Here is a 23291-nt window from a genome sequence, read left to right on the forward strand (position 1 = left end):
AGGAGTCTGGGTCCGGGATGGCGCAGCCGGCAGCGGCGGCGGCGGCGGCGGCGGCGGCGGCGGCGGCGCAGAGATGGAGAGATGAAGACAGAGTCGGAGGGGGGCAAGCAGAGGGAGGGTGGCAAGGGGGGGGGAGCTTAAAGGGACCGAGGCGAGGGAGGGGGAGAGCTTCAGAAGTCCCCCCCCCCCACACTGGTTCTCTCTGCTCTTGGACCACCTCTTTGCTCCCCTCACCCTGGCATTCAAGCCCCCAGTTTAGGCTCCCTTGGAGTTGTCATGGAAACCGGGAGGCAAGACCAGGCGAAGCGGGTGGGACTAAGAGAATGAAGGAGGGAGAGAGAACTCTCTCGAGTCTCTCCCTCAAAGACTCGCTGTAGTGATTATATTGTGGGAAGCCAGTTCAAAGGGTTCACCCCACTTATCTCCAGACCCCGCTCGTCCAAGGAGTTCTTTCCTCAGTCCCTCTCAGTGCTCCCTACAAGATCGCTCTAGGCTCCTCCAGTTAGAGACAGAACCAGGTGTGAGAGAGAATGGTGTAAAGCTGGGGACCAAGAGAGCCTGAAAAGTCCCCCAGGTATACGGCCTGGGTGGGCCTGTCCTCCCGGCTGTGAGGTAGGAAGCTCAGGTCTGTAATTTGAAGCTGGCTGAGGAAATGGAGAGAAAGTGCCTGTGGGGATACCCAGGTTCCTTCTTCCTCCAGGGTTAAAGAGCTGAAATGCTTGAGCAAAGGGAAGCAAGATGTAATTCCTTATCTGTGACAGGCAGGTTTGAGAAAGCGTGCTTGTGGGGGCTGAAGAGTTCTTGGGCCGGTCAGCATTCTACCCATTCCCTACATCACCCCCTGCCCTCCTCTCTTCCGCCCCAAGACGCTGATCCACCTCCGGAGTCAACCCGAGACGCAGTGGTGACTTAAAGTCTTTTATTTGCTTTTTGTGTCTTGGAAGGGCGTGGGTGGGGAGGTAGGGTGAGGATAGGCAGTCTGTAGAGATTACAGCAGTTGGGCCTTTTGCAGAAACCTAGCAGGAGAATCAGAAATGCCCTCCCCTTTTAGGATTTCCCAACCCTCGCCTGAGGCAGTTGCCGTAGGACAGAGCCCCTCCAGGCTGAGCAGTCCCAGACATGTCTTGAGCCGGTCCCAGGTCTTAGAAATTTTTACATCACGGCCTCATACCGGTGGTTCTGGTTTTTCAAGCGTGGATGGATCAGAGAGAACCCCGGACCCATCCCTCCCACACCGTCTTCACTATATATGCTCTGGCTTTTTTATTGAGAGTCGAGTTCAGACTGAGCAAAAACCCTGAGTACAGGCCGAGAGGCTCAGGCATGCTCAGAAATCCTGGAAACTTATTTCACTGTTAAGTAAAAGCCCTGACGGGTAAGCCATCCAGGGGCGCTCGGGGTGTGCGCAGGGGTCACGGGTAGGCCGAGTGGTGCCAGCGCCCGCAGCGCGGAAGTCTGGCAGCAGTAACAGGGTCGGTGTCGCCAGCAGCCTGCAGGGATCTGAGGAGCAGATTGTTGGGGTCACTCAGAGTTGAAAGACTGGTGGCAATCGGTGGTGAGTCCTTGCAGCCCCCGGGGCCCTACGCCCATGGAAGGTGGGTCATGAAGGGTTGGTCAGGAACGCAGAGATAAAAGTAAGGCCAGAGAAACTGGGCCAGACTGCACTTCACTCGAGGGGCCTGAAGGACTCTCGGCGTCTCCGGGGACAAGGGCACAACACGCACTTCAGAGTGGAAGAGTTGTAAGGCGCTGATCCGGAGCGGGAGGGCAGACAGGAGCGGGAAGAGGGGCGCTCCGGCTCCGGTCCGCCGGGCACGCGGGCCTGTCACTCGCCTGGCGTCCAGCTAGACGCTGGGATAGCCTTTCCTCAGTCCTACCCTCCCCCCGCCACCTTGGGACCAGAAATTCGGGCTCGGCTGCAAAGCCAGACAGTCTGGGTCGCAAAGTGGGGCGCATCAGGGAGGAGAAGTCGCACCCCTGGGTGGCAGGGAAAGCCTTCTTTAGATACCCGATTATCTTTACTGTTGCTTCTCCCCTTCCGGTTGAATGGATCGCTCCGCCTGTTTCCTCCCCATCTCCTTGGGTGCAATGGAATGTTCCATTGCCCCTCCGGTCCTCTGTCCGCGTTGCAGGGAACGCTCTCTCTGTTGTCAGGGAAAGCCCCGGACGTGACGGCTTTGCGCGACCCCGAGCAGCACCCCCCTCCCATCCGTCATCCCCCTGTGCGCTCTCCTGGTCCCCCTTTGCCTCCTACCCCGTGGATTCCAGACTGGGTACAAGAAAACAGCTGGCGGAGCGAAGCCTCCAGACCCAGGCCAGGTGGGAGTTTCCACTCTCCGTGGGGCCTGGGCTGCTGCTCCGGGGCCGTTGCAGAACCCCGAGTTGTGCATGGCCGAGGTGATGCTTACGGAAGATCCTGGGCCTAGGAACTAAGTCCCTTGAGCGCCAAGTTGGGGGCGGGACTTAGGGTGAGCATTAGTGCATCGAGGTGGTAGGGGGTGTGTTTGTGCAGAACAAACTGGAGTAAGTTAAAAAGTAGGCTATTGTGACAAGGACCTGGTATAGGCGCGGAGGCCGGAGGTTGCTGGGAGTCTATTGGGGGAGGAGGGTGGGGGTCGCTTCCCTGACAGCCCGTCGTTTCTTCTCAGGTGGGAGCATGCCAGGGCTATGGAGGCAGAGGCTTCCTTCGGCGTGGGCTTTGCTCCTTCTGCCGTTCTTGCGACTGCTGATGCCCGCAGCCCCCGCACCCCACCGCGGGTCCTACAAGCCAGTGATCGTGGTGCACGGGCTCTTTGACAGTTCATACAGCTTCCGCCACCTGCTGGACTATATCAATGAGGTCTGTCAGGGGACGCCGGGCGGAGGGTGTTGGAGCAGCTACAGTGGTTGGGGAGGAAGCGTGGGCAGCTGAAAGACAACCCCTCTAGGCCAGCTCCTCGGGGTACTGCTGCTACGGTGGGGAGATTTGGGGCACGGGGGTTCCTGGTGCCAGCAAGCTCAGTGAATGCACGTGGCCTTCATAGTCCAACCCCAGTGGCTGCATTGCCCCTTTCCCACAGACACACCCCGGGACTGTGGTGACAGTGCTCGATCTCTTCGATGGCAGAGAGAGCTTGCGGCCCTTGTGGGAACAGGTGCAAGGGTTCCGAGAGGCTGTGGCCCCCATCATGGAAAAGGCCCCTGAAGGGGTGCACCTCATCTGCTACTCCCAGGGTAGGCAACACACACTCCTAACTCCCAAGCCTTGTACGAGCTTGACCCTTATCTAAGGCGTGCTTTTCCAGCGTTTGCTTTTCTGAACTGCATAGCTCTGGTCACGAGCCTCCGTTTTCTGGCTTCCCTCAGCACCTGTCCTCCTCCCCGTGTGTCCCGAATGGGAGGGAGGCTTCCTTCCATCCTCGTTTTCCATGGTTCTTACAGTTAAGGATTTGAAGAGCAGCTAAAAGCCTCTCAGTTGGCCAGAGGCCTAGACTCTGTAGCTTGGCTCTGTCACGTGACACGTGGCTTGCGGGCACAGGGTGTGTCTTTTGGATCCCATTCTTTAAAGAATTTTGAGAGACCAGAGGCAAGGGTCCCTGCAGTCCCCGTTCCCAAGGCCCCTTGCAATGTTGGTACTCTGCCTCCAGGGGGCCTGGTGTGCCGAGCTTTGCTGTGCGTCATGGATGAGCACAATGTGGATTCTTTCATCTCCCTCTCTTCCCCACAGATGGGACAGTATGGAGGTGAGTGGGCTCTGTGGGTTCATGGAAACCACCATGTGTGGGGCACAGAGGGTTGCGGCCACATGGCACTGCCTTTCTTTTCTCAGACACAGACTATCTGAAGTGGCTGTTCCCTACATCCATGCGGTCTAACCTCTATCGGGTCTGCTATAGTCCTTGGGGCCAAGAATTTTCCATCTGCAACTACTGGCATGGTAAGTGGGGTGGTGCTGCGCCGGGGCCTTCGTGGACATGGCACTGTGGAGGGGGAGGCCTGCGCCCACCGTTACCATAACCGAAGCAACAGTTTCCATTTACCAATAACTTACTATCAAATAGATGCTGTTCAGAATGCTGTCTGCAAGCCGCCCAGGTGCCTCAGAGAGTGTGCTCTGGTGCAAAAAAATGTTTTTTTGTTTTGTTTTTTCTTTTTTCTTTTTTCTTTTTTGGTTTTTTTCGAGACAGGGTTTCTCCGTGTAGCTTTGCGCCTTTCCTGGAACTCACTTGGTAGACCAGGCTGGCCTTGAACTCACAGAGATCTGCCTGGCTCTGCCTCCCCGTGCTGGGATTAAAGGTGTGTGCCACTGCCACCACCACCGCCCCCACCCCCACTGGGCACAAAATTTTTCTTTAAAAAAATTAATGGATTATCATTATTATTACTCTCTCTCTGTCTCTCTTTTTTCCCCTCTCTCTCTGTGTGTATATGTATGTATGTGTGTGCTCATGAATGAACTATGGCACATACATGGAGGTCAGAGGACAACTTTCAGAAGTCCATTCTCTCTCTCCACCATTGCTCATTTGCTACAATGTGGATCACAGGCCATATGAGTGAGTGGCTGCCCCAATACAGCTTTATTTACAGAAACAAGTAACAGGTTGGATTTGGTCCATTAGGGGAGAGGGGGAAGGGGAGAGGGAGAGGATGCTGGATGCCTGGATGCTGGGGCCAGATTAGGGGTTGAGCCCGACTTTGTTGGGTAACCTTGGGTACGTTACTTAGCTTTCTGGGACCAAGTCTCCTTCTATAAAGTAATGTAGCATGGACCTTGTGAGGTGGTTATCATTAAATTAATGAGAGTGAAAAACTTTTAAAAATCACTGCCTCGCCAGGCGGTGGTGGCACACGCCTTTAATCCCAGCCCTTGGGAGGCAGAGTCAGACGGATCTCAGTGAGTTCAAGGCCAGCCTGGCCTACAAAGAGAGTTCCAGGACAGCCAGGATTGTTATATAAACTCTGTCTTGAAAAACCACACACACACACACACACACACACACACACACACACACACACAATCACTCACACAGGGTGCCACATAAAAGTGTCTCCCAGGAGTGCTGATACACCTATTTAATCCCAGCACTTGGGAAATAGAGGCAGGAGGATCTCTGAGTTTGAAACTAGCCTGAATTATATAGGAGTTCCAGGATAGCCAGGACTAAATAGATCCTGTCTCAAAAAACAAACAAAATAACAGAAAACCTCAAAAAGTGCCTTTGATTGTGCTGACCTGGATGTCTGTCTTCACTATTAGATTTATGTATGTATGTATTTTATGTATATGGGTACTTTGCATGTACATCTGCACACCAGACGAGGGCATCAGACAGCTGTGAGCTGCCATGTGGGTGCTGGGAATTGAACTCAGGACCTTCAGAAGAGCAGTGAGAAGTCTTTTTTTTTTTTTTTTTTCTTTTTTGGTTTTTCGAGACAGGGTTTCTCTGTGTAGCTTTGCGCCTTTTCTGGATCTTGCTCTGTAGAGCAAGCTGGCCTCGAACTCACAAAGATCCACGTGCCTATGCCTCCCGAGTTCTGAGATAAAGGCGTGCACCACCGCCGCCCTGCTAGAAGTCTTAACCACTGAGTCATCTCTCCAGCCCCACTCTTCACTATCACTTTCGTCTCCTTACTGACCATCTAGTCTTCCCTTCCATTATGTTTTTTTTTCTTCTTTCTTCCTTCTTTTTAAAAAAAAAATTTAAATTTTATGTGTATGGGTGTTTTTCTGCATGTATGTGTACTACATGCATGCCTGTTGTCTGTGGAGGCCAGAAGACGGCATTGGATCTCCTGGGACTGGAGTTACAGACAGTTGTGAGCTACCGTGTGGGGGTGCTGGGAGTTGAACCAGAGTCATGGAAGAGCAGCCAGTGCTCTCAACCACTGAGCCATCCCTCCAGCCCACTTGAACTCTATGTAGCCAAGGATGACTCTGAACTGATCCCCCTGACGTAACATCCTGAGCTCCAGTATTAGAGGTGTGGGGCACCCATGTCAGTTTATGCAGGATGTGGGGGTCACATCCCAGGGCCTCAGGCATGCTGCACTACACCCCAGCTCCAGCTGTCTCCCTAACTGCTGTTTGTACTCAGATCCTCACCATGACGACTTGTACCTCAATGCCAGCAGCTTCCTGGCCCTCATCAATGGGGAGAGAGACCATCCCAATGCCACTGGTAAGGCCCCACCCCAGCTGTGCCCCTGTTCTGTTTCTATCCCGGCCTGAGCCCTGTGGCTGACCCTGTCTCTCCCCATCTCTACAGTGTGGCGGAAGAACTTTCTCCGAGTGGGCCGCCTGGTGCTGATTGGGGGTCCTGACGATGGAGTCATCACTCCCTGGCAATCTAGGTAACAAGGGGTTGTAGAGGCTGAAGACCTGGCTTGTTAGTGTCCCCTATATACAACAGATGTTCTCTTAGAGACAGGGGCCAGTGTGTAGCCCAGGCTTGACCTCTTGCCTTTACCTCCCAAGTGACAGGCATGATTACCACATCTGCGTCTCCCTCTTTCTTTCTGGCAGTGTTGGGGATCAGATCCAGGGGCTTACACATGCTAGGCAAGTGTTCTACATATCTGACCCTTGTAGAAATGTTTAAGTCTGCAGGGCGGTGGTGGTGCACGCCTTTAATCCCAGCGCTTGGGAGGCAGAGGCAGGGGGTCTCTGTGAGTTCAAGGTCAGCCTGGTTTACAGAGTGAGTTCTAGGAGATCCAAGGCTGTTAACACAGAGAAACCCTGTCTTAAAAAAAAAAAAAAGGAGGGTGGGGATGGAGGGAGAAATGTTTGAGTCTGAGGCAAGATCACTTGAGCCCAAGAATTCAGAATGAATCTGGGCAACATAAGACCCTTTCACCAAAACACACGAAAAACTGGTATATTTAATTTCAGCACTCAGGAGGCAGAGGCAGGTGGATCTCTGTTTCAGGCCATTCAGGGCTGTTTTTTGAGACACCTGTGTCAAAAAGCAAAACAACACCACCACCACCACCACCACCACCACCACCACCACCACCACCACCACCACCGACAAACAAACCAAAAAAACTTTCTGGTATAGAAAGTCTTTTGAGGGGCTGGAGATTGGCTCAGAGGTTAAGAGCTCTGGCTGCTCTTCCAGAGGTCCTGGGTTCAATTCCCAGCAACCACATGGTGGCTCACAACCATCCATAATGAGATCTGGTGCCCTCTTCTGGCCGAAAGAACACTGGACACGTAATAAATCAATCTTAAAAAAAGAAAAGGAAGTGTTTTGATACTGGCAGCTGGAGATGTGGCTCAGCTGGTGCAGTGCTTGCCGAGCATGCCTGGGTTCCATCCCAGCACTCAGGACGTAGAGGAGGAGGATCCGAAGTTCAAGGCACTGCACAGTGAATACGACGCCAGCCTGGGCTACATGAGACCCTATTTCAAAAACCATACATGAACATTCATACACACATAATTTTGAAGTAATCATGGTTTCTTTTTTTGTGTGTGTGTGATTCTTTAAGAATTATTTATTTCTTATGTTTACAATTTCCTGTCTGCATGTACAAATTTGTTGTATAGCCAAGGATAGAGACATTTGTTACTATGTTAAAGTTTATACAGTGCTGGTAATCAACCCAGGACTTCAGGCATGCTAGGCAGTCACTCTACCAACTCAACTACATACCCAATCTTAGAAATTGTTTTTTTAAAAAAAAGTTTAATTTAATGTGCATTGGTGTTTTGTCTGCATTCATGTCTGTGTGAGGGTGTTGGGTCCCCTGGAACTAGTTACAGACAGTTATGAGCTGCCATGTGGTTGCTGGGAACTGAACCCAGGTCCTCTGGAAGAGCAGCCAGTGCTCTTAACCTCTGAGCCATCTCTCCAGGCCCTAACTCCTAGAATTTTAACCGTTAGCATTTGTCAAGTTATTGACAAAGAGGGTCTACTTGTAATTTTTTTTTTCTTTTTTGAGACAGGGTCTCACACTGTGTAGCCCTGGCTGTCCTGGAACGCACAGAGATCCTCCAGCTGCTGCCTCCTAGGTGCTGGAATTAAATGTATACACTACTACATCTGGCAATATTCTCTAATTAAAAAAACAATTGGCTGAGTCTGTGAAGTGCCTGGCCACTTGAGCTTAATCCCTTGAAGCCCTGTCAGGTGTCCTCTGACCTCCATACCATGACATGCACCCTACATGAGATTTTAGCTGGGCATGGCTGCACACGCCTTTAATCATAGCACCAGTCAGAGGAAGCTGGATCTCTGAGTTCTAGGCCAGCCAAGGTTACATGATGAGACGTTACCTCAAAAAAAAAATTGAGTAAAAATTTAAAAAACTAAGGCTGGAGAGATGACTCAGTGGTTAAGAGCACTGACTGCTCTTCCAGAGGTCCTGAGTTCAATTCCAGCAACTACATGGTGGCTCACAACTATCTATAATGAGATCTGGTGCCCTCTTCTGGTCTTCAGGCATACATGCAGGCAGAACACTACATGATAAAAAATTAAAAATTAAGCTAAACATGGTACCACACACCTCTCCTCTCTGTACTCACAAGAAGGTAAGAGAATCAAGGTCAACGTAGGGTTCACAGTGAGACCCTACAAAAAGGACTGACTGACTTATTTGCAGTAGTGAGTGTTGAATCTAGTATCTATGCTAGGCATGTTTTTCTGTGTTTAACTGTTTGGTTTTTAAGATAGACTCTCTACATAGCGCTGGCTGTCCTAAAACACACTATGTAGACCAGGTTGGCCTTGAACTCATAGAGATCCTCTTGCCTGTCGAGTGCTGAGATTGTAGACATACACCACCACACTTGGTTCTTGAATTCCTTTTTAAAAGATTTATTACTTTGAATCCTATGGGGATGTGTGCATGTGTGAGTGCAGGTGCCCTCGGGGAGAGCAGTCAGCTGCTGAGCCACCTCTCCAACCCCCAAACTTACCTTTTTTTTTTTAATTTTTGAAAAAAAATGTATGTGTATGAGTGGTTTGCCTGCATGTACATTTATGTACCACGTGCATGCCTGATGTCCAGGAAGGCCAGAAGATGGTATGGGTTGCCTGGAACTGGAGTTACAAATGGTTGTGAAACACCACATGGATGCTGGAACCTGAGTCCTCTGGAAAAGCAGTCAGTGCTCTTAACCTTTGAACTAGCTCTCCAGCACTTACAATCTTCCAATCAGGAATAGTTCTTAGTTGTTGTAGCTGAAGCTGGCCTCGAACACTGCACACTTGTGCCTCTACCTCTCACATGTATCACCGTGCCTAGTTCCTCTTAAAGATTCTGAGTGTCCTCCGTGCTGCCTGTCTCCCCAGAGGGCTTTGAGTCTCTATGAGACACACTAATGCACATTAGTTTTCCTCGGTCTCCTGATATCCTCCCTGCAAATCTCTTTGTAGCTTCTTTGGTTTCTATGACGCCAATGAGACAGTCTTGGATATGGAGGAGCAGCCGGTAAGCCCCTTGGAACAACTTTTCTCCTTCCATTGTTCCGTTTCATTCTGGACTTTCTGCCTCTGACCCCCGAGTTGAAGGGTCCGCCTCATGGGGCCAGGGAAGTGAGGGTATGGGGGTGGTGGGGTGGGGTGTGGTTTGGACAGCAGCAGTACCTCACTTTGTCTCTTTTTCCCCATGTCTCCATGCCCTTCCACCTGCCTTGAAGGTTTATCTGCGAGACTCCTTTGGGTTGAAGTCTCTGTTGGCCCGGGGGGCCATAGTGAGGTGTCCGGTGGCGGGGATCTCTCATACCACTTGGCACTCCAATCGCACGCTCTATGATAATTGCATTGAACCATGGCTCTCCTGAAGATGTCCTCAGGAATTCCCCAGCCCAGAGACCAAGTGGTAGCCTTGGGAAGCAGATGCCAGGCTCTGGCACGCCCATGACAACCTCATCGCTCCCACACTGCCCCACCCCACCAGGGCTCCCTGAATCCTCCCCTCTGCTCCTCTGTGAATGACAAGTTCTGGTCCCCTACCTCATGTCCTCATCTGGGGACATCTCCGTGTGCTCCCTTTCTCCCAGGGCTGAGGTTGGGAAGTGAGCACCAGGTTTCTAACGGGCTTCACGCTGCTGCTCCTCCTCCGGGTCTGGCTGTACCGGAGGAGAACCCAGCCCCTGCCCACCACAGGGGTCTCCTTCCAGGCCACTCAGGACATTTTTAGCTTCTGTTATTCCCTGTGTTCCCTTTTTCTCAACTTCCCTGTCGCCAGCCTCCCCGCCAAGAGGGACGCCCGTAAGAGGGGTTCTGCGGTTCCCCTATGGGGACAGTTCCACTTTTGAAGTGTCAGTGTTGGGGAATATCTGTGGCCTGCAAGGCCCATCTCAGGTTTGGGGATCCCCCAGTCCCTATGATCAGTGTTGGGGTATCCCCTGGGAGCCTAGGTTCTTTAAGGCCCCAGACCCTCTTTTAACTACCCTTGAGCGGGTGTTCTCTGTATTTATAGAAATAAAGTTCCATTTCCTCAGTGTGGCTTGGCTTATTCCTAGGTGAAGGGGACGGTGGGGGAGAGAGCCTGGGGCCTGGGTGCCCAGATGCCTGGTGGGGGTGGGGACCCCTTGGTGCTTCCGCCCTCTCAATGCCCATTCTGTTTAGGTTCCTGACTCTCTGCGGGTTCTTTCCTGCTGAAGACAATTCCCTTCCTGTCCCAGCCTAGGGTTAGGGGGCTGAGCCCCAGGCTCTAGAGGTTTGGGCCTCAGCCCCATGGGTAGAATTGGCCTGCCACCCCCGGACTAGACGAGGGGGCTGAGGGTCAGGTTGGACATGTGTCACGCCCCTTGACCTTTGTAGGCCAGGGCTGGGTGAGGGGCTGTACAGTCAGTCTCCCTTTGCCTGGGAGGAAGAATTTAGACGGAGACAATAGGGCCCTGTCTGTTCTGGCTTGGGGGTGGTGCCCCCCAACCCCCAATAAATGCCATCAAGAGACGGAGGCAGTTTTCCCTGGTGCCTTGGGTGCCCCTGCCCTTCTGTAACTGCTTTCTTTCCTCAGCGGATCTTGCCTGCTCGGCCATGACCTGCCCTTGCTCCAGCTCTGCCCTCTCCCCGTCCTCACAGTCCCCCACAGTCTGTTAGGTTGAAGGGGGTGGGTGTTGGTTGCTATCAGAGCCAAGAACTTCTGATTTGGGGGCCTTCTAAGGTTGTGCAGGTCCTTCTAAGCAGCCCTTGGCTGGAGAGAGGGTGAGGAAGACAGGACCAGCCCGAGACTGGGAGTCTTGTGGGAGGGGGCAGGAGAGGGAGGCTGCTGTCTGGGCCCGCCCCTTTGCCTCTTGCCAGCTGCAGAGGCCCACTCCAGTCTGAGCAGCTGCTGCTGGGGTCTCTGCGCCGCTGTCTCCCTGGACGGGAAAACAGGTGGGGAGAGGGAGAGGGTGGTGGAAATAATTGGGATTACTTGACCTTAGGATGGGTATGAGCTGGGAGGGAGGTTTCCTGAGTGAAGGGTGTGTCTAGGGTGTACGTGATGGTGTGAGCAATGGTGGCAGAAATGTATTTACTATGCTTGGGTTTGTGTGTAAGGTGCTACAGTTTTGACAGTGAAGTTACAAGGGGCATACTAAGAAAGGTTATGTGGGAAGGCTGGCCCTGAGCTCTGGGGTAGGGTGAGCCTGGCTGAACAGATCATTATTAAAAATGTACAGGTTAGCTGGGCGGTGATGGCGCACGCCTTTAATCCCAGCACTTGGGAGGCAGAGCCAGGCGGATCTCTGTGAGTTTGAGGCCAGCCTGGGCTACCAAGTGAGTTCCAGGAAAGGCACAAAGCTACACAGAGAAACCCTGTCTCGAAAAACCAAAAAAAAAAATAAAAAAATAAAAAATAAATAAATAAAATAAAAAATGTACAGGTCGCTGTAGACCATGAGTGACTCATTTTTAAGAGTGAATGTCCTGACCTCAGTAGACTGTTTTAGGAGGGCTGAGGCTGGAGAAGTGAAGAGCCTCCATAACTGCTTGTCTCAGCCCACAGAGTCTGGGAGAACCATGGCGCTCAGGGCCGAGCTGTGCGCTTTCCTAACTGGACTGTCATTCCTCCTGTTCCTGAGGTCAGGCCAGGGGGTCAGAGGAGGATCCTTCAGACAAAGGTGACAGCAAACGGGAGGGGAAGGTGAGGTCTCGGCTGGGGCCAGATTTGGTAGGCGGCAGAACAAAACTCAAAGTTTAGAATGAGGGCAGGAGGGACTCAAGGCTGCCCTGCCAGGGCGGCCACACTCAGCGTCTCCCCACCTCCACCCCCGCATGGCTGCAGTTTGGGCGTCTGCTCCAACCAGACACTGGTGGTTCCGCTTCGTTACAACGAGTCCTACAGCCAACCGGTCTACAAGCCCTACCTGACCTTGTGTGCTGGGAGACGCATATGCAGCACCTACAGGTGGGACCAGCCCTACGACTCCAGGGTCTCAAAGGGATCCCAAGAACCAAGCCCGGATGGGTGCCCAGAATCCTGGCCCGGTTCTATGTTCTAGGACCACTTACCGTGTGGCCTGGAGGGAGGTGAGGCGGGAGGTACAGCAGACACATGTAGTGTGCTGCCAGGGCTGGAAGAAGCCACATCCAGGAGCTCTCACCTGTGAAGGTGAGGTTGGGACTTGAGGCCTTTTTGGGAGGCGCTGGGAAGCTGGCACTGAATCCGGGTCTTAACTCTTTCCTCTCAAATGCACCCCAGCCATCTGCTCCAAGCCTTGTCTTAATGGAGGTGTCTGCATTGGACCGGACCAGTGCGAGTGCGCCCCAGGCTGGGGAGGGAAGCACTGTCGCGTGGGTAAGCAGGCGGGTCGCCCCATAACAACCGGGCGGGCGCTGGGGTCTCCCCACCCACTGTGGCGCCCTGCCCCCTTCAGTCCCTCCTCTTTCTGGTAACTAGACGTGGACGAATGCAGGACCAGCCTTACCCTCTGTTCTCACGGCTGTCAGAACACCCTGGGCAGCTTCACGTGCAGCTGTCCGCACCCCCTGGTTCTGGGTCCGGACGGACACGCCTGTGCAGGGGGGCCTCTAGAATCCTCAACAAGTGCCAGCATCCTCAGCGTGGCAGGTGGGTATGGGACGCCCGCGGGGTGGGCCTGGGTCCCTGTAGTAGGTTAGGCCATGCTCACAGTCTCCTTTGTCCTAGTTCGGGAAGCGGAACGTGAGGAACGAACCCTGAGGTGGGAGGTTGCAGAGCTGCGTGGGCGCCTGGAGCGGCTGGAGCAGGCGAGCAGGGGGCAGAGCCACAGGGGTGCAAGTGCACCCGGGACCTTGCCAGAATCCTGAGGTACCACTTTCCTTTGCAGTGGGCCACACGGGCTGGGGCCTGGGTCCGAGCAGTGCTGCCCATGCCGCCCGAAGAGCTGCAGCCGGAACAGGTGGCTGAGCTTTGGGGCCGGGGTGACAGGATCGAGTCCCTCAGTGACCAGGTGCTGCTGCTTGAGGAAAAGCTGGGTGCCTGTGAGTCCCCCTGCTCCTCCTCCACAACTGAAGACATATGGTCAACTCAGCATCTCCCTCCTGAACCCCTCCCACGGTCCTTACTCCCGGGACCCCATTCCCCGGTACCCTTGCTTAGGGTTGGGTGACTGGCGGGGCCATTCCCTCCTGACCACAGCTACCTTGCCTCTTTGCCATGAACTAGGTGCCTGTGAGGACAACAGCCTGAACTAGGTGCCTGTGAGGACGACAGCCTGAGCTAGGTGCCTGTGAGGACGACAGCCTGAGCTAGGTGCCTGTGAGGACGACAGCCTGGGCCCAAGCCTCCATGGTTGACAAGGAACTCACGCAGCAGCCTGGATCCCTAATTTACACAGAAACTGCCTGCTCTCTGGGATTGGCAGACAGGGGTATCGACCACGGAGGCACAAGGAGCCACAGAAAGCCCCCAGATCTCTTTCTCTTTATTCTCAGTTGCTTGCTGTTACCCAGATAATAAAAACCAACCACACAAAACTGGATCCCACCCGTTCCTTCTGCCCCCAGCCTACCTCCTGGGTCTTAGGAATGGGTCTGGAGTGGGAGGCAGGGGGAGTGGCCAATGCCACTGGGGGGAAATGAAAACTGGCTCAGAGAGGGAGGTACCTCAAAAGAAAGAGAAATAAATTAAGCGCCCTCCTCTCCCTCACCAGGCTCAGGTTCTTTTTCCCCTAAGGCCCCAGGGAGCAGAGAGCAGCTTCTAGGGTCCGCCTCTCCAGAATTTGGTTAGATGGTGCCAGGCCAGGACCCTGAAAACCTCTACCGAGAGGATGGGGGAAGTAGAAATTGGCATCTGGAGTGTGCTCAGCCCCTGGCATGGGCAGGGATGAGACCTCTGAGTTAGAAGAGCCCAGCCCCACGGAGGGTGCCAGTGTTGAGGAGGTTCCCCAGGTGAGCCGGTGAGGCGTGTTCAGGTTCAGCTCCCAGCCATAGGATGAGGAGTCCTCACTAGCAAATGGTCCCACTCAATCTGTGGACTTGGGGTGAGGGATGGATTGTTCCACAGAACAGATGAGTCCATTGTCCAGTGTGGGGTGGGGAGGGAGAAAAGGCCACAAAGAGACCACTGGGGAAGGGATGGGATGGAATGTCCCCCACCCTTGTATCCGATGAGCCACTTGAGATGAGGGGAGGCAACTGTCCCACAAGACAAGATGGCAGGTGGGGATCGGAGTGGAGACTGTACCCACGCAGGAAAGTCCATGGGTGGGCGGGGAAGGACATGGAGTGATGCTCTATCCATAATCACTTCAGAACTTGAAGATTCCAAAAGGAGAGTAGGGAGTGGGGACCCAGGAAGAGGGCCTGGCCCTGCTTCAGGCTCTGGGGCAGAGGTGTGGGAGAAAGGTGGGAAGGGTAGGAGGGAGCTCAGAGCCGGGCCTCGCCCGCACCCCCAGGCTTTTTCAGACAGTCACCGCCACCCAGGCCATCAGTGGAGATCTCCCGGAAGATAGTGAGCATGGAGTGCCGGACTCTGTCTGCCAGAGCTGGGACATCATCTGGTGTCAGCCCTTCTGTGGGCACTGGGGGCAGCACCCGCACCTGACATCGTCCTGGTGGGATGAGGAACAGCGTCATGGCCGACAGACACTCTTGGGTCTCAGCCAACTGTAGTGCAATCCCGCTACACCTTTCCTCCACCTTCCGGGTCTCTCCTGTACACCAGGATGACCGCTGTTCTGCTCGCCAGCTGCTGACAAAATCCTCAGAGGCCTCCAGGCCTCTCTCCACGATTCCAGTGTGCGGTCAGTGTTCAGAGCTGTTATCAGTGCAGCTCTGCACATGCCAGCTTCACCTTCCCTTCCAGACTGTAACAGTCTCTCCTGCGGAGACTGGTCCTACCTACCTGGCACGTCCAGTGGGTACTTAAGGTCCCCTCGCCCCAGGGACATTCCTCAGCATCCCAGGAACTTTCTGGCCATGCCCTCCCCAGACCCGCTCAGAGCCCTGGGGCAGGTGTGCTCACCCGAGGTGAAGCGCCGTTCCTTTTTGCAGTAGAAGTCTTGGTAGGAGGACATGACTATGGGGATAATGGGGACCTGGGAAGGGGTAAAGCAGGAGAGTGAGTGCACACGCCCTGGGCAGGAAGGAAGCGGGTCTGGAGGCTGGTGAGCAGAGAGCAGGGGTCACCTGGGCCTGAACTGCAAGGTGGAAGGCGCCACGTTTGAAGGGCAGCATGGAGCCATTGTGGTTTCTTGTTCCTTCAGGAAAAACCCAGACTCTCACCTGAGGGAAAGAGGTCAGAAGAGCACACATAAGGAGGGCTGGTGGCTGCCACGTTCCAATGACGACACACCACTGTCAGTGATTCCCAACCATTTACTCCCTAACCCCCAAAACCCCATCTCAGGAAGACTCACATCCTGGGTGAGCAGGGTCTGGGCCACCTCAGACATGACACTGATGGCATCTCCCGTGCGTTTCCGGTCAATGAAGATGACTCCTGCCAGCCAGCAGGCCAGTCCAGCAGAGCCAGCCCATAGTAGCTCACGCTTGGCAATGGGCACACAGCGATCTGGCAGCACCTCCATCATCCCTTGGCAGGGGTGGGGATGAGGTACAGATCAGGGTATAAGCAGGATCACAGCAGGCACCATACCCACTCCAGGTCGCCACCCACACAAACTGAAGAGGAGTGGGTTGGAGAAGGCCTGGGAAATCAAAGCTGACTACAGGTGTGTGCACCTGCCGAGGGCAGACCCACCCCAGGGAGAGGAGGAGACCTGAGGAGGGATGGCATTCAAGAGGAGGGGGAATTAAGGGCCTCTAGAAAAGCATGTTTCGGGGGGTGGTCAGAAAAGAAGGCTCAGCTAAATGACGGGGCCCTGTGATGAGGCCTCACCAAGCAGGTCGAGGGAGCTCTGGTGGTTGGAGACCACAACGTAGGGCTGCGTGGGAGGGAAGTGTTGAGCCCCCCGCACCTCCACTCGGATCCCATACAGGTATTTGATGTGAAGCAGCAGCAGACGCAAGATCCTGTGGGTCATGGCAAGGGGGCCCAGTGGGATCCACTGATGCCCACTAGCATGCCTCTGTCTCTCTGCGCCCGCCTACCTACTGACGTCCTGGCCATCTCTGCAGTCCCTCCCCCGATCCTTGTCTCTGGATTTGTGTCTGAGTTCTTCTCTCTCAAACCTTCCACTCCCTTCTCACCCTGGGTCCCCGAGATCGACCACTGCTCGCCCCTTAGCCCTTACTTCATGTTCTCGACATTGCGTCCTCGGACAGCACACACAGGGATTACGAGGATAGCCAGCAAGAGGATCCAGCCGTTGTAGAAGCCCATCTTGAAGAAATACTTGGCACTGGGGCTGCAGAACCACAGGGTGGACAGCAGGAGAAGCAGCAGCAGCAGCAGCAGCGCCGTCCAGGCCCCGGGCCACAGCTCCATTCTGGTCACCTGCAGGTGAGAGGGGCCAGGTAGAACCGGAGGAACCCAGCCTGAGATCGCTGTCCGCTGCAGCTCCAGGACTCTGGATACAGACAGACAAGAGCCCCAAACACCCACAACTCTCAGGTGAGTGACAAGGGAACAGCAAAGACACAGCTAACGTTTGTGGCTGGAAAGGACTATTTCTTTTGAGGCAAAGTTTCATTCTAATCCAAGTTGACCTGGAATTCTGTAGCCCAGGCTGGTCTCTAATTCACAGTGATCCTCTCTATCTCTTACAGGCATGAGGCAGTGGATGGGCAGTCTATCCCTGTACTGTCCACTCCCAATGGAGAGGGACTGGGAATATTAAATGCACACCAGACTCTTGAGGATTCTAGGTGGAAAGCAGACATGTAAAATGTCCCATTACTAACATCCCACTCCGGGCTGGATCCTGTGCAGGCTGGGGAAGAGCACTAACACTGAACCTGATCGTTTTCTACCCATTCCTTCCGGCTCTGTTGGCCTCAAAATGGGCTTCACTGATTCTTTTCACCATTTTTATTGTGGATATCAGAAGTTTAAAGAGCAGCTCCATTTTATTTCTGGTGGACAGTGCTGTTTATTAGTATGTTAAATCCTATGTATGGTCCACCTGATAGTTTACAAAGTACTATTAGCATTATTGGTTTCACTGGAAATGGCTCAAGGAGAGCAAAGAGCTTACCTGAGGCCAAGCAGCTCCTCAGCAGCAGTTTCTAGGTTAAACCTAAGCATCATGAGTCCTACTACATACTGTCACTTACATATACACACACACACACAGCAGACATGGAGACAGTGACCGACAAACACCATGGAACAAGTCGGAGATCCAAAAAAATCTCAGGCATACAATAATATGTTCACACACATACACACATTTACTATCATACCCAGTGACAGCTAAAGGAATATAAATACACATCTAGAAAAATCTCTTCTCCCTGCAGTGGAGTCCTTTATGACCCTACACCCCACATAACAATGCACTTCTACAGACAGACAAACAAACCCAACTATTCCCTTCCTTCCTTCTAGCCTCTTGAAGGCAATGTGGGCAGGCAGGTCATATGAGAGGCCTTATCAAAGAAACTGCAGAGTAAAAGGAACTTCCAATCACCTGCTTAGGAAGAGGAGACGCATGCATGCAGAACCTGCCTTCAAGGCGTTCCTCTTTCCTCCACTCGTCCCATTGCCAGCTGATAAAATGGGTGTTCTGTACCTGTCTCTCCAAGCAGGTCAAAGGCTCTCCCTTCCTAAAACTGCAATGGCCCAGGAGGACACATGAGCCCACCTCTATCCCCCAGAACTCCAAACAGCAGGCTTTCTAAACTGTTCCGTCCAGCACCTTCGTTCCCTGAGCTATACACTGCATGAGGTTGGAGTTGCCCTCCACTCCTTGTCATACGGCCACCAGACAGACTTCTGTGACCTAAATCTGAGCATTCCTCTCTTTCCAAAAGGCCTTTCTTGAGAAGTTGACTTGTGCTTCTATCTCTGCCCCCATCTCCAGAATGATTTTCTTCACTTTCTCAGATCTGCCACAAGTCCTTCACGCTTCTATGCTCTGGACTATACTGCTCCCTCTGGCTGGCAGGCCCTACCTCCTCTTGCTTTACACAGCTCAGTGCCACCTTTCAAATGTCTTTTACAACCTCGCCAGGCCCAGGTTTTCATTACAAATTTCTAGCACATCCCTGAATATCCCGAGACTGGTTGTGACGATCTTCCTGCCTGTATCTCCTGAATGCTGGGACTAGAAGTGTAGTCCACCACACCTTGTATGATCACTGGTTGTCAAGGTGTAGAAACATAACTTCTGGGCCTCGCCCAGACATAATAAACCTTGGGCACTGGGCCAGCCTGTATTTTAACATGCCTTCCAGGTAAGTCTGCTGTACACTGGGCTTGAGAACTACCGATATCAATAATACACTTTGGGTAAAAGTTCACTGGTCTTTTGTGCTTATCTCCTCCAGGCGGTAAGCAACTTCAGGACAGGGGTTATGTTTTATGTCCATGCCCAGACAGAAGCAGGTTCAGTGGGTGCTCAGTAAATCTTGGAAGGGATTATAAAGCTGCAGGCATGCCCACAACTGATCAGTTAATAAGAGGAATATGGCTCTCAGTTTTGTTTCCTTCCGTTTTGCTTTGCACGGCAGGGCTGTTCACGTGCTGGGCCGCTGAGTTACACTTGCAGGCCAGGGAGGGGCAGGCAGCTCAGATCGTAGGCGAGGTAGGAAAGTCATCTCCCCCAAACACCGAGGACAAGCCTTACAGCAACTCATTTACACATGGCCACAGGGAAGCCGGAGTACAAACTAGACTATGTCATCTCAGTATACAGAGGGGGAGCAACATACCACCACACTCTTGTCATAAACTATGTGCCAACTGTGCAAAAAGTGGGGCACAGACAATGGTCCGTACAGAAACACAGACACTGGGAGCTCACCGCAGGTCAGACCTGCATTAAGCTGTGACACAGACTATAAGCCAGTGGAGACAAACACATGTGAAGAGACAGGTCAGGTGGTCAGCAAAGTAAAGCAAATTAACGGTGCCACTGGACACGAAGTGTGGTGACACATGCATGTAAGGAAGAAAATCAGGAATTCTAGGCCAGCCTGGCTCCGTCTCAAGTTCAAGGCCAGTGTGACTATGTGAAATTGTCAAAAAAAAAAAAAAAAAAAAAAAACTCAGTTGGGCATGGTGGCACCCAGGAGGCAGAGGCAGGAGGCAGGTGGATCTTTATGAGTTCAAGGGTAACCTGGTCTACATAGAGAGACCCTGTCTCAAAGTATAACAACAAAAAAATGCCTTGGGGGAATTGGAGAACAAGTAATACTTGTGTAACACTTGGTCGAATGAAGTAATCATCTCTAGACAGAAATGTTGGCAGATTTATAAACACACTGTAATGTCAAATGGGCTAATGAGCACATAGCTCACATCAGTCACAATGACAAAATTTATGAAATAAATGGCAAGTACAACCGGAAGTACATGCTATAGTTATGCCACATCAACCTGTCACATCATGGGGCATGCAGATCTGTGGCGAGAACCTCATGTAGGAGGAAAACAAGCTACTGTCATCACAACAGGACCAAACCATTGGATCCCTCACAGGAAGCATCCTGCACACTCCAGAACTGTGGATGAGCTCCTGTGAGGCCAAACAAGACAAGCTAAACATGTAAAACATAAAGCATGTAGGGAACATGGAAACATCCAACAGATGGAACATGCCAAGCCCTCAGATACATTTGGCACTGGAGCATGTCACAAACTGAGCACATGAAGTATGAGGGCCACTCTGATGGGCGTTTAGACGTCCTTCCCTCCAGCCTATGGAGAGCACAGCAGCAGCCAGCTGCATACCAGCAATCCAACCTGTCAAAGGCACTCGGAACCAATGCAGAAACAGCCTCCCACAGGACGCTCGTGTGTTAGTAAGGGTCTACCCCAACGTGGAAGGCCGCTGAGAAATGAGTGGTTCTGTGCCTAGAGGTTAACCGGTGCCTGACAGCATCCCTGGGAAGCAGTCCTGGCCTTCTCACGGCCACCCAAGTCATGTGGGGCCAAAACGCAGCAGAAGGGCTGGGGAACCTGAAGGGAGGGAATCCCCTCTCCAAGACTCCCTTGTCCACACCCCCGTCCAAAACCCGGAGTTCCCATCTCTCCTCTCACCTGGCCCTGGCCCTCTAGGCAAGCCCTCCACCTCGGGGCTTGTCTCCAGCCCTCGCCGCTCCCATTCTTCCGCTCAGGCCCCTCTCCCCAGCAACCCTGTCCCCAGACGGCCCTCCCAGCCCCATCTCTCCCCATCCCGGCCCCCTTCAGCGACCTCCTCCCACCTCCTCCCACCCCTTTCCCGCCCACACCTCAATGGGGCGGGGGGCCTGGGGGACGGGCCCCCTCCCCAGCCAGGCTGCGGCAGCGGTGGTGGCGGCTGTGTCTCTGTCTCGGTGTCGGTGCCAAGGGGGCGACAGGATTTGGGGATGTCCTAGCCCCGACCGATGGAGGGGTGGTGGGAGTGGGAAGCTGGGCCCATATCGGTAGGAATGGTGGGGGGCCGTACCCCCAACACCCTCCCTCCCTGCCGGCTCGCTGAGGGCCCGGGCTACCGCCGCCGCTATCTCCCCCACCCCTCCCAGCGCCTGCTGGCTTCCGGGGCTGGCCAGGAAGTGGGGGGCGATGATGGGCAGCGGGCCTCGCCAATCGCCTCTCGCTGGCCCCGCCCCGGGAGAGCTCAGTGGGACTCGCGGCCGCAGGCAGCTACACGGCTTGGTCCGCCAGTCTCAGCACCTGGGACCCTGGTTCCCTGGTTCCCTGCTCTCTTTCCTCTGCATCGTCTAGCTTCGTTCACACGCTCTGACCGTTGCCTTTCTTTGAACCGCAGCGCTGTGCTTAGCCCTGTAACTCCAGGATTCCCAAACATCCCTTTTCCTGTCCCCAGAAACAAATGTTTATGAAGTACCTTCTAAATCCAAGCATTAAGTTCACCCCTTTCTGCCCAGGACTCCGTCTTACCCTGCCTAGCTCTCCAGCTTTCTGTCCACTTGCTCTTTGTCCCGGGTCCCCATCTCCTCCACCCACCTTTGGCCTTTAAAGATAAAGGGCCCTTCTCTCCCTTACATGCTTGCTTGCCTAAGTACTTTGATTCCCTCATTCACTCAGTCTGAGCCAACCCCTTCCCCCAACACAGAAGCTAGCTGCTGGCTTTGGTGGAATGCGCTTGTAATAGCAGCAGCATTTGCGAGCCCGGGGCAGGAGCATCCCTGAATTGAGGCCAGCATGAGCTACAATGAGACTTTGGACAATAAAACACTGCTTCCTAGGGCTGGAGAGATGGCTCAGAGGTTAAGAGCACTGACTGCTCTTCCAGAGGTCCTGAGTTCAATTCCCAGCAACCACATGGTGGCTCACAACCATCTGTAATGAGATCTGGTGCCCTCTTCTGGCCTGCAGTCATACATGCTGTATACATAATAAATGAATAAATCTAAAAAAAAAAAAACAACTGCTTCCTAGGGGTAATAAAATGATGGGATGAACCGTGTAGCCTGCTGGCCAAGCCCGGCTTCCCTCTTCTTCATCTCTGGACTGGTCCATCTCTTCTACCTCCACATTCGCCATTTTTGTATCTAAACCTCTTCAGTCCTTCGCTTACCCTATATTGAGTCCCAGCTTTGTTTATTCCTCAGTCACACAGGCACTTTTATCAAGGAGTCTGTTTCTGTCTCCCGCCCTGGGACACCTTTGCCCTGAATGAGTTTACACAGCTTGGTGGAGAGCCCTTGGTAGTGGGAGGACTGTTACCTAACTCTGCGTCTTGTGCCACAGTATGGGTCACTGACTGTTGAAAGGGCCCAAGCTCTCAGAGGTCCAGCCAGGGAAGAGATCCAAAGCTCTGCAGGGCAAATTACAAGGAAAGGGCGGACCTACTCCATCCTGCCGCGGTCACCCCGGGGCGGGCTGTGCCCCTCGGGCGCCCGCTCCTCAAGAGGTGGAACCAGACCTCTCCTGCTCTTGGGACTTAAGACGGAGCTGAGGTTCACCGCGATCGGCTCTGTGTCACATTACAACGGGGCCGGGTGGGCTTGAGGCTCGGCTCTGCTGTGAGAATCACCTAGAGAGGCGGAGTCGTCCCACCGAGAGAGCTGGGTTAACGCCAGCGCCGCAGACCGACGGCCGCACCATCCACACGTCGGGCTAGTCCCAGTCCCGCGGCTTGCTTCTCGGAGAGGGAGGGGCGGACCCAGGTTCTGCCCCCTACGTCACCCAAGAAGGCCGGAGCCATCTTGAACCCCGCGACCCCGGTATTTCTGCCCTCTTTTCCCCAGCTCAGCACCGGCTCTCGAGGTCTCGGCCAATCAGCGGCTCAGCAAACCGCCCAATCAAACCGGGACGGAGTCCGCGTCGGGAGACCCGGATGAAGCCCAGCCAAGGCCTTTGAACCGTAGGCCCCGCCAATAGCGGAGGGGTTGCCATGGCGACGACTCAGCTTTCGTCGGGTTGGTCCACTCCACGCCCCCCCCACGCCCCGACCCGCTTACAGCGCGTGCTCATTTCCTGTAGGCACCCCCCCCGTGTCGTTCCAGCCAATCATTTGATTTGGAACCTTACGCTCTAAAGTCCAATAGGAACCCGGACATTCTTCGAAAGCGGAAGAGAAGGAAAGAAAGCGGCTCATAGTGGACGAGTTCTGTAGGCCCGAGCCAATCCCTTCAGAGCTTTGGGTATGACTGGCAGCTGCACAGACGAATCAAAGCCTCCCTAGCCGAGCGCATTATTACCAATCCCTTGGCGCTGCATAGTGACTGACGCTCTGTCAGCCAATCATCATCGTGCAAGGGTAGGACCCACACACCTTTTCCCGCCCCCACTGTTTAGCTGTCTTTTGACTCCTGCATGATTGGCAGGCATCTCGACCAATAGTAATGAGAAAACCTTGAAGTCTGCCCAACGAT

General features: G+C 53.6%; 3 protein-coding genes across 7 annotated transcripts; 2 read left to right on the plus strand and 1 right to left on the minus strand.

Moving 5' to 3' along the window:
• The first annotated feature begins 982 nt into the window (after positions 1-982).
• Ppt2 (palmitoyl-protein thioesterase 2) lies at positions 983-10434 on the plus strand. 2 transcript variants are annotated; one of them, XM_059243976.1, is made up of 9 exons: positions 983-2319; positions 2649-2839; positions 3060-3213; positions 3627-3722; positions 3809-3916; positions 6078-6161; positions 6249-6333; positions 9366-9420; positions 9629-10434. In XM_059243976.1, the coding sequence occupies exons 1-9, from the start codon at positions 2094-2096 to the stop codon at positions 9770-9772; spliced, it is 1143 nt and encodes a 380-aa protein (XP_059099959.1). In that variant the 5' UTR covers positions 983-2093; the 3' UTR covers positions 9773-10434. The 2 variants fall into 2 exon arrangements, with proteins under 2 accessions (XP_059099959.1, XP_059099960.1); XM_059243977.1 differs by having other exon boundaries at positions 983-1555.
• Positions 10435-11106: 672 nt separating this feature from the next.
• Positions 11107-14730, plus strand: Egfl8 (EGF like domain multiple 8). Its single transcript, XM_059243985.1, has 9 exons — positions 11107-11315; positions 11922-12043; positions 12208-12330; positions 12425-12534; positions 12625-12720; positions 12823-12993; positions 13072-13151; positions 13232-13598; positions 13657-14730. The coding sequence occupies exons 2-8, from the start codon at positions 11943-11945 to the stop codon at positions 13511-13513; spliced, it is 963 nt and encodes a 320-aa protein (XP_059099968.1). The 5' UTR covers positions 11107-11315; positions 11922-11942; the 3' UTR covers positions 13514-13598; positions 13657-14730.
• On the minus strand, positions 13813-23073 carry Agpat1 (1-acylglycerol-3-phosphate O-acyltransferase 1). Of its 4 annotated transcripts, none has more exons than XM_059243980.1 (7): positions 22948-23073; positions 16601-16803; positions 16246-16379; positions 15764-15939; positions 15534-15629; positions 15370-15442; positions 13813-14956 (listed from the first exon to the last, which is right to left on the minus strand). In XM_059243980.1, the coding sequence occupies exons 2-7, from the start codon at positions 16792-16794 to the stop codon at positions 14772-14774; spliced, it is 858 nt and encodes a 285-aa protein (XP_059099963.1). In that variant the 5' UTR covers positions 16795-16803; positions 22948-23073; the 3' UTR covers positions 13813-14771. The 4 variants fall into 4 exon arrangements, with proteins under 4 accessions (XP_059099963.1, XP_059099961.1, XP_059099964.1 ...); XM_059243978.1 differs by lacking the exon at positions 22948-23073 and adding an exon at positions 22451-22797; XM_059243981.1 differs by lacking the exon at positions 22948-23073 and adding an exon at positions 22673-22789.
• Positions 23074-23291: the final 218 nt, after the last annotated feature.

Source organism: Peromyscus eremicus, chromosome 16_21 (assembly GCF_949786415.1).
Source record: "Peromyscus eremicus chromosome 16_21, PerEre_H2_v1, whole genome shotgun sequence".
Taxonomy (NCBI): Eukaryota; Metazoa; Chordata; class Mammalia; order Rodentia; family Cricetidae; genus Peromyscus; species Peromyscus eremicus.

What these genes read in the sequence shown, in the direction of transcription:
- Ppt2 (XM_059243976.1), top strand. Translation starts at nt 2,094, where the DNA reads ATGTTCCATTGCCCCTCCGGTCCTCTGTCCGCGTTGCAGGGAACGCTC. An exon ending in CCTCATCTGCTACTCCCAGG is followed by an intron (nt 3,214 to 3,626) that starts GTAGGCAACACA and finishes CTCTGCCTCCAG; the next exon opens with GGGGCCTGGTGTGCCGAGCT. An exon ending in CATCTGCAACTACTGGCATG is followed by an intron (nt 3,917 to 6,077) that starts GTAAGTGGGGTG and finishes GTTTGTACTCAG; the next exon opens with ATCCTCACCATGACGACTTG.
- Egfl8 (XM_059243985.1), top strand. Translation starts at nt 11,943, where the DNA reads ATGGCGCTCAGGGCCGAGCTGTGCGCTTTCCTAACTGGACTGTCATTC. An exon ending in CGCATATGCAGCACCTACAG is followed by an intron (nt 12,331 to 12,424) that starts GTGGGACCAGCC and finishes TCTATGTTCTAG; the next exon opens with GACCACTTACCGTGTGGCCT. An exon ending in AGGGAAGCACTGTCGCGTGG is followed by an intron (nt 12,721 to 12,822) that starts GTAAGCAGGCGG and finishes TCTGGTAACTAG; the next exon opens with ACGTGGACGAATGCAGGACC.
- Agpat1 (XM_059243980.1), bottom strand. Translation starts at nt 16,794, where the DNA reads ATGGAGCTGTGGCCCGGGGCCTGGACGGCGCTGCTGCTGCTGCTGCTG. An exon ending in ACCTTGCAGTTCAGGCCCAG is followed by an intron (nt 15,443 to 15,533) that starts GTGACCCCTGCT and finishes ACCCCTTCCCAG; the next exon opens with GTCCCCATTATCCCCATAGT. An exon ending in GGAACGGCGCTTCACCTCGG is followed by an intron (nt 14,957 to 15,369) that starts GTGAGCACACCT and finishes TCATCCCACCAG; the next exon opens with GACGATGTCAGGTGCGGGTG.